At 38.4% G+C, this 8,444-nt stretch overlaps 2 protein-coding genes and 1 non-coding gene across 3 annotated transcripts; 1 reads left to right on the forward strand and 2 right to left on the reverse strand.

The window, feature by feature from the left end:
• Positions 1 to 760: 760 nt before the first annotated feature.
• LOC148921262 (tubulin alpha-5 chain-like) lies at positions 761 to 3,710 on the forward strand. The gene is made up of 5 exons (XM_089049452.1): positions 761 to 989; positions 1,733 to 1,947; positions 2,035 to 2,234; positions 2,482 to 2,990; positions 3,099 to 3,710. The coding sequence occupies exons 1-5, from the start codon at positions 877 to 879 to the stop codon at positions 3,412 to 3,414; spliced, it is 1,353 nt and encodes a 450-aa protein (XP_088905578.1). The 5' UTR covers positions 761 to 876; the 3' UTR covers positions 3,415 to 3,710.
• A 588-nt stretch (positions 3,711 to 4,298) lies between these two features.
• On the reverse strand, positions 4,299 to 8,190 carry LOC103323500 (monooxygenase 2-like). Its single transcript, XM_089041905.1, has 5 exons — positions 8,037 to 8,190; positions 7,814 to 7,960; positions 7,605 to 7,673; positions 4,816 to 4,981; positions 4,299 to 4,619 (listed from the first exon to the last, which is right to left on the reverse strand). The coding sequence occupies exons 1-5, from the start codon at positions 8,108 to 8,110 to the stop codon at positions 4,377 to 4,379; spliced, it is 699 nt and encodes a 232-aa protein (XP_088898031.1). The 5' UTR covers positions 8,111 to 8,190; the 3' UTR covers positions 4,299 to 4,376.
• Positions 6,804 to 7,109, reverse strand: LOC148921263 (signal recognition particle RNA). Its single transcript, XR_016123471.1, has one exon.
• Positions 8,191 to 8,444: the final 254 nt, after the last annotated feature.

Genomic DNA, 8,444 nt, shown 5'->3' on the forward strand with positions numbered 1-8,444 from the left:
AAAGCCAATACGACAATGAATTTTCAGTTTTAATAATGGAAAAGTTGCACTCATTTACATATATATATATATATTTGATGTGTGAATTACTCTTACATACTCAAACAAACTTATATACTTTGGAGAAAAGAAAACATAGGAAAGTGGATGGTATCATGGTGTGTTAAGAAACAAAGATTATAAAATGCATTATTAGTTTTAGTTCATAATTAAATATATAACTGAGAGAAACAGCAAATAATTAATTACCAAAAAATATTATTATTAACCGACAAGAATTTTATCAGAAAAAGGCAAAACCAACAAAGCATCAAATATCTAAATAAGAATAATATGACATAAAAATGCTACATCCATTCCAGTCCAGCTTTTTCAGCATAAGTAATATGAGAAATGCAACAACAGCCAGCAGTAATCACACTCGAAAGACGCCTAGGCCTTGCTTGCACATGGACAAGCTGGGTCCGCCAACTTTTTCAACTTACCCATATTGCCCTTGCTTCTCAAAACCAACCCTTATCTTATTATAGCAAATTTTCCATCCACCTGCTCCTGCTCTGCATGAGTGAGTAGGCAGCACATGACCCGTTCTTTTCTTGGTCATATCTGAAAAGGGCAAAGGAGTCAATAGGCATATGTCAACCGAAAATGTTGACGTAAGGGGAGGTGGGACCCAGGGTTAGCCTGGCGCCAAATGGCAGAGGGGAGGGAGAGCTGTCTATTTTTCCTTCTTTAGCAGCGGACTTCAAATCTTTGTCCATTCCCATTTTATCGAATAAGGGCAAAACACACACACAAAACCCACGCCTTCATACACCCACACAACACCAACAGAGAGTTATTTTTCAGAGAAACGGAAGGATCAAAGCAAAAGAGATGAGGGAGATTATAAGCATACACATTGGGCAGGCTGGAATTCAGGTGGGGAATTCATGTTGGGAACTCTATTGTCTTGAGCATGGAATTCAACCCGATGGTCAGATGCCCAGGTCAGTTTATTTACTTTTTTTAATATAAATTTATATATATTCCATAATTTCGGTGGGTTTTGTCTAATGGTAGATGATGAATATGTTTTTGAGTCTGACTTTACTATTAATTTATGGATTATTGGGATTTCTTGGCATAGTTGTCTTTTAATATATAGGTGTTTGAGATCTTCCTGTGTATAATATACTAGGGATTGCAGATGTGTCACTTTATATGTCGATGAATCTATATATTGCGTTGGCATTTTGTTGGAGTTCTTTTGAATGGATCTAAACTGAAGAATGGGATTTTGGAAATGTATTCAATTGAAAACTAAAAACAGCATAAAACAAATACAATAGTTTTCACTTCAATCCTATCGATGGATGGTGTGTATATGCTTTCTTTGCAAGGTTTTGGTCATTGATATGTCTTCAATTGAGACAGCATCAAGGAACTTAGCTTGATATTCTATGGTTTTGTGAGAGGTACTATAATGGTAATGATAAAACTTTGTTCATTTAAAAATAATAGTAATAAGTAAAACTCTATTGATTTTTTTTTTCCCCTCTGAGTTCATGGATTTTTTTTAATAACATCATCTTATAGCAGACAATGAGGCGCTTGAAATGTGAACTGAAGCCTTTAAATTTGTTGGCCCATTCAAAACTGTGTTTTGTGTCGTCCATGTGCTTGCAATTTGAAGTTTGAATGTGTCGACAATTGTGTGCCTAATGGAAGTTATGGTTTTGTGTCTTCAAAGTGATGCCTCAGTGGGTGTTGGCCGCGACGCTTTCAATACCTTCTTCAGTGAGACTGGAGCAGGCAAGCATGTCCCTAGGGCCATATTTGTCGATTTGGAACCAACTGTTATTGATGAAGTAAGGACTGGGACTTACCGCCAACTCTTCCACCCCGAGCAGCTCATTTCTGGGAAAGAAGATGCTGCTAATAATTTTGCAAGAGGACACTATACAGGTAATAAATCCTGCATCTAAATTACATTAGTGAACTCTTTTATTATGTTAATCTCATTGATTTCGCCTTTATGGTTGCCTTCTGCAGTCGGAAAGGAAATTGTAGATCTCTGCCTTGATCGAGTAAGGAAATTGGCCGATAATTGCACTGGTTTACAAGGATTTTTGGTGTTCAATGCTGTTGGTGGTGGTACTGGTTCTGGTTTGGGGTCCTTGCTGTTAGAACGGTTGTCTGTAGATTATGGAAAGAAGTCAAAGCTTGGATTCACCATCTATCCTTCTCCGCAGGTACTTACAGCTACAAATATTATGATTTTCTGCTCACCTGCATAAGTTTATGCAGTTTCTTATTCACGCTTGGCAGATGAAACAGGATTTTAGAAATGGCCATCCTCAAATATTTCTTCTAGACTGTTCTGTTATTGAAGAATATTTCTATTTATATGTTAGCTTATATCCGATACAATAAAATTAACAGCACTAACCAGTTCAATAATGTGGAGCTCATCTATGACTTATTTCTTTTGCATTACAGGTTTCAACAGCAGTTGTCGAGCCTTACAATAGTGTTCTCTCTACTCATTCCCTCCTTGAACACACAGATGTATCTGTGCTCTTGGACAATGAAGCTATCTATGACATTTGCAGGAGATCTCTAGACATCGAGAGACCAACATACACCAATCTGAACAGATTGATATCGCAAGTCATATCATCTTTGACAACATCATTGAGATTTGATGGAGCCATTAATGTTGATGTCACAGAGTTCCAGACTAACCTTGTACCATATCCCCGCATTCATTTCATGCTTTCCTCATATGCTCCTGTTATCTCAGCTGAAAAGGCATACCATGAGCAGATCTCTATCCCTGAGATCACAAATGCAGTTTTTGAGCCCTCAAGCATGATGGCCAAGTGTGATCCCAGGCATGGAAAATACATGGCCTGCTGCTTAATGTACAGGGGGGATGTTGTCCCCAAGGATGTTAATGCCGCAGTTGCTACTATCAAAACAAAAAGGACTGTACAGTTTGTTGACTGGTAAGAACAAGCCTAAGAAGAAAAAATAGTAATTTGTTTAATTTTTCTTTTTTTTAAAATTATATCCAAGGTTGTTGATCTAATGACTTTTGTGCCTGGATTCTGCAGGTGCCCAACAGGCTTCAAATGTGGCATTAACTATCAGCCTCCAACAGTTGTACCGGGGGGTGATCTTGCGAAGGTACAGCGAGCAGTGTGCATGATCAGCAACAACACAGCAGTGGCTGAGGTGTTCTCACGCATTGACCACAAATTTGATCTCATGTATTCGAAGAGGGCATTCGTTCACTGGTATGTTGGTGAAGGCATGGAAGAAGGAGAGTTTTCTGAAGCTCGTGAAGATCTGGCTGCTCTAGAGAAAGATTATGAGGAAGTTGGTGCTGAAGGTGTAGATGATGAAGAGGGGGGAAGTGAAGATTACTGATGTTCTGGTTATGCAAGACAAAGAGCCGTTCATCCATCTTCAACTATCTCTCTTCCTTTTGTTGTGTAGTACAAGAGTATCCATCTGAATGTTGTGAAGTTGTCACAATTGTCATTATGTTCTGCTTATGTGTTTAGTTTTTGGTATCAATGAAGTGACATTTAAAAAAATCTGAATGGTTTATGGTTCTATTTCACAAATATCACGTTTCCTTATTGTCACACATGCATTTGACTGGCATCAAAAGCCACATCAATTCGTTCATATATTTTGGCTTTCGCCATTTGGCAGCTGTATGATGTTTAGCAACCCATAAAAGTTCTGGACAAGTAAGAAATACTCGTATTTATGTTCCTCCGTTGTTGCATTGCATAGGAACCGAAACCCTACCCCTTAACCTTTCCTTATACTTGAACTTAGCCAAGTTAATTAAGTTGAGGACAATATTGGTATAACATGGTCAGTCAGAATGAGGGCTCTTAACAAAAAAGCGAAGACATCACATATAGGAAATGTGGACCAAAAACAACACATCCCTCATTCATCATGCAGTAATGTTCGAAAAATTGCTAGGCGGTAGGCAGGTGGCAGACAAGGGCCTAGCGCCTAGAGGATTAATCGGGGCCTAGGCATTTTTTATTTATTTATTATTATCTTCTATCTATATAAAGCAAGATGTAGAGAATGGTGAAACATTCAAAATACCAAAAAATGTCATTGGTTAATTCAAACATTAAGAATTAAAATTATTAATTAAATGAGGATAATATGGTAAATTCACACTTTTCATATTAAAAAAAAATTAAAATTTAAAACAAAATCAGATAATAGATCCTACTTTTATGGAACATAACTACTCATATTATCTTTTCTTAATTCTAAAAATAAAATAAAAAATAAAAAAAGAAAATCAATTGGCATATGCGTGAGCGTGTGCCAAGGGGGCTAGTAATTATTTTGTATTATAAATTATCCCTTGGCTGGAAGGAACCCAAAGTGTAGTACCAATAAACAGTTTTGTCATCACAAGGGATGACACCAGATCTAACACCATTCCCAAAGAACCGCATGAAAATGGGATCAAAACCATGAGGGCTCTTGAAGTCGGCACGACCTCTAATAGCAGATCTCCCTGTAAATGCCGGCTGTTTGAAGCCAAGCCATTTCGCAACCACGGAGTTCAGTCCATCACACCCAACCAAGACCTTTTCAATCAAGGCGTTGATATTGTAAGTGATTAGATTCAAGATACTTATACGTATAATCGAAAGGCGGCCTAAAACATTATATATAGTAAGGCAAGGCTTTGCGTTCTCTCAACAATAAGAACTTTATATAGTTAATGGTGTACAATGTGCAGCTATCAAGGTTGAGATGTTCTTATGCACCAGATTAGTCTACCTTGGCTTTGAGGATGGTTCCATCAGCAAGATGAACCAGCTTAAAGTAGCCTGATTCGTCAATTGAAACCACCTTGGATGAGAACCTGATGGTGCCACTAGGGAGCTCATTTGCAAGAGCTTCCAACAACAAGTTCCTTTTCACACATCGAACTTCACGATCTCCGCTGCACATCAGTTAAACTCTCAAATTCTCAATCATCTGAGCATGCTCAAACTGAACGTTAATAGTCTTGTTATAAGTGATTTTCAATAGAGGGTAAAAATTAGAAAAACAGGAAAACAATATTCGGGGTCGAAAGGTATGCGAAAATGAGATGCAGCAACTAGAGGATTAGAAGCTACTGAGGAACTTAGACTGCTCTACGTATAAACTTACTTTTTTCCCCTGGCCTTAAATGGCATTTCAAATATTGGAAGCCCAGAAACCGTTGAGGAAGTCACATTCCTGTATTCAAAACTCTGCAATCAGTTTCATGTGTGCCTGTAAAGCAAGTAACTACTAGCTGAAAATATATATATATACACACACACACACAAAGAGCAATTGTCCATAAATTTATCAAGCAAAACTAACTCGGTTTATTTTTGGCTGTGTTGTCAAAGTGTTCAAACATTGACACAATAACATGTCAAATTGTCCAAAATGATGACATAATGTACCCATGAACCGTCTCATGTTGTCGGCGAAGAGTATCGCCAATACCGAGGGCATCTAATGCCTTCCATGCATTTGTCTATGTTGAGAATGCAAACCCTGCTGTCCTCAAACTATCCGACGATTCCAACACCAAGCTTCGGATGCTAAGCCTGCAGCCAAAAAAATTTGAATTTTGCTTGCTGCATAGAGTCATAGTGAACTACATGCTTACAATCATAACTTGTTTTAGCAGTACTAAAACACACACAGACATGCACAGATGAGAGAGAGAGAGAGAGAGAGAGAGAGACCTATGAAGTCCTAAGTGAAAACATTAGAGAATGAGAAGAATCTGAGAGAATTGAAGAAAAAGATTTTGTTTTCTATTTCTGTTTCTTGCTAAATCTATCAATTACCAGCCTACACGATTCTTATGTATTGTTACATTGTAATCTTCTCGACTAAGCAATCTAACTAACTCAACAAATCACGACATGACACTCGTCATCTTATAATAGGTACAAGTGCCTTTATATCCTATCACTAAGGATGTTGCAAGGCCAGCAATCCCAGCTCCTACAATCACAACTTGTGCTTCTGCTTCTCTACTTCCATGAATGATATTTGAGGCTTTTACTTTGGTTTTAGTGGAAACAGACTCACAGAACAAAGATATAGACATAGAAGGATGAGATGGGTATTTATATTATATTTTGCAGCGGCAATTGGATAGTGCTATAGTGGGAGTACAATTTAGATGACGATCACACCAAACACAAGTGAAAACAGCCAATGTTCAATCTGATCTACCTTATCTATTATTAATGAACTTCAATTTTGAAGCACAAACCCCAATGATGCCATCAAATGCATTTTATTGTTTATTTAGCAGCCATATCTTTTTAGCAGCTATCTAGTGTAATATTGTTTGTTGGATTCATCGGTATAAGCCGTCTTACACCCACTAAATCTTAATCTAATGGCATTTCTCTTTTCAACGTTAAAAGATGTCTCAAGTTCGAATCTTGTTTCCCTTGTTGTTAATAAAGATTAAAAAGAAATGTCCCCTTACAGAAACTTCATACAAATTATAAAATAACAAAAGAAAGTTCTTGCACTAATATGATTGACATATAAGGTTACATGCAAATCACTATTATATATGCAGAGGAAGTATCATTGCATTTAAGAGATGCTGAGCTTCCCACAATCAAAATCTGCCTTCTTCAACAACAAACCAGCCAGGATTAGAGATAAACATTTGTCCCTGAAGAAGTTCATAATTTTTCCATTACTATCTTGTAAGAAACCAGCCACATAAAATAATCAGACTCACAAAAAGTGAGCAAGAAGGTTTTGGTTCAATTGGGACAGTCCAGCAGGCCATGGCGGATCCAAGTGGCACCGACCCGTTATCCTTCCACTGCCAAGAGAGGGAGGTAGTCGTTGCTCTGTGAAGCCAGCCTTACGCAGTGCCCTCCTCTCTAGAAACCCAGTGACCCAGAGCCTTCGCTCAAGCCACAAGGTTCAACTCCTGGCTTGGAATGGGTGGGCCAGAAGATAGCCAACCCAAACCCGACCAGCTAATACTAGGCCAATGTTCCAGCACCTCAAAGCCCCCACTTGGGTTACAAGCTCACGTTGCGAAGCTCGGCGTTACAACTTCCTCGTGTTAGGCTTATAAAGTGTAGTTTTTTATATCAACCGAGCGATGTGGGATAAGTTGCAGGAGCGAGTGCATCTTGGCCTTCTGATAATGACTTGACTTTTGCAAGGGTTTTTAGGGGGAAAAATAGAGATAAAAAGGAAAGATTAGTCTACCTTAGCTTTGAAGATGGTCCCGTCTGCCAGATGCACCAGCTTAAAGTAGCCCGATTCTTCAACGGAAACCACCTTGGATGAGAACCTGATGGTGCCACTAGGGAGTTCATTTGCAAGGCCTTCCAACTACAAGTTCCTTTTCAAGCATCGAACTTCATGGTCTCCGCTGCACATCATTTAGACTCTCAATCATTTGCGCATGCTTGAATATTGATACTAACAAAATCAATGAAATAGAAGCAAAGTGATAGAATCTAGCAAACAATTGAAATCCAATATTAAGCATCAGTAAGAAATACTTTTAGCACTTATACTATTGATAAACTTACTGTTTTCCTTTGGCCTTAAATGACATCTCAAACGTTTGAAGCCCTGTAATTCTTGAGGAAGTCACATTCCTGTACATTCAAATCTCTGCAATCAGTTTCGTGCGTGCAAAAGTAGAACTTAGTAAGTACCAACATACATGTTAGGATTGTATTTGCGTAACTAACGGTCGAGATTGGCAGTCTGATAACATAACATGTTAGGAAATTACCCATCAAGTGTGACATGATGTTGGCGAAGAGAATTGGCAAGACCAAGGGCATTTAAGGCCTTCCATGCATTTATCCATCTTGTGAATGCAAACCCTGTTGTCCTCAAACTATCAGATGATTCCAACACGAAGCTTCCAATCCCCAGCCTGCACCCAGAAATTTCAATTTTGCTTCCAACCATAGTAATATATGAACCATGAGAGAGAGAGAGAGAGAGAGAACCTGTGAAGTCCTAAGGATGTTGCAAGGCCAGAAATTCCAGCTCCCACAATCATAACGTCTGCTTCTGCTTCCATGTTGTACTTGATTATGCTCTGGAGACTCAGGCTTTCTTTTACTTGGGTTTTGATACAGTGTGGAAAGAGAAGAACAAAGATACACAGAAGAGACCAATGCGAATGAGAGATGACTATATTATTCATATTTGTGATGGGGATGTAAAAGACAGGCTTAATTGACGAATAATGACAGCAGCAGACAGTGTTTGGGTTTGACTTCCCTTCTCTTCTTCTTCTTGTGCTCAAAACAGTTAAGTTGTCTGTTTTGACTGTGGAGGCAAATCAAAATAAACTCTGGGTTGTTTCAAGTTTAAAGCCGCAAGATAATCATCGGGAACTTCTTCTCTAGTTC

This window comes from Prunus mume, linkage group LG1 (genome assembly GCF_029339155.1).
Source record: "Prunus mume cultivar Tortuosa linkage group LG1, ASM2933915v1, whole genome shotgun sequence".
Classification (NCBI taxonomy): domain Eukaryota; kingdom Viridiplantae; phylum Streptophyta; class Magnoliopsida; order Rosales; family Rosaceae; genus Prunus; species Prunus mume.

Coding starts and splice junctions, on each gene's coding strand:
- LOC148921262 (XM_089049452.1), top strand. CDS start 877: ATGAGGGAGATTATAAGCATACACATTGGGCAGGCTGGAATTCAGGTG. Junction 1,948..2,034: donor TGCAAGAGGACACTATACAG/GTAATAAATCCT, acceptor TGCCTTCTGCAG/TCGGAAAGGAAATTGTAGAT. Junction 2,235..2,481: donor CCATCTATCCTTCTCCGCAG/GTACTTACAGCT, acceptor TTTGCATTACAG/GTTTCAACAGCAGTTGTCGA.
- LOC103323500 (XM_089041905.1), bottom strand. CDS start 8,110: ATGGAAGCAGAAGCAGACGTTATGATTGTGGGAGCTGGAATTTCTGGC. Junction 7,961..8,036: donor ACATCCTTAGGACTTCACAG/GTTCTCTCTCTC, acceptor TTCTGGGTGCAG/GCTGGGGATTGGAAGCTTCG. Junction 7,674..7,813: donor CATCATGTCACACTTGATGG/GTAATTTCCTAA, acceptor TTGAATGTACAG/GAATGTGACTTCCTCAAGAA.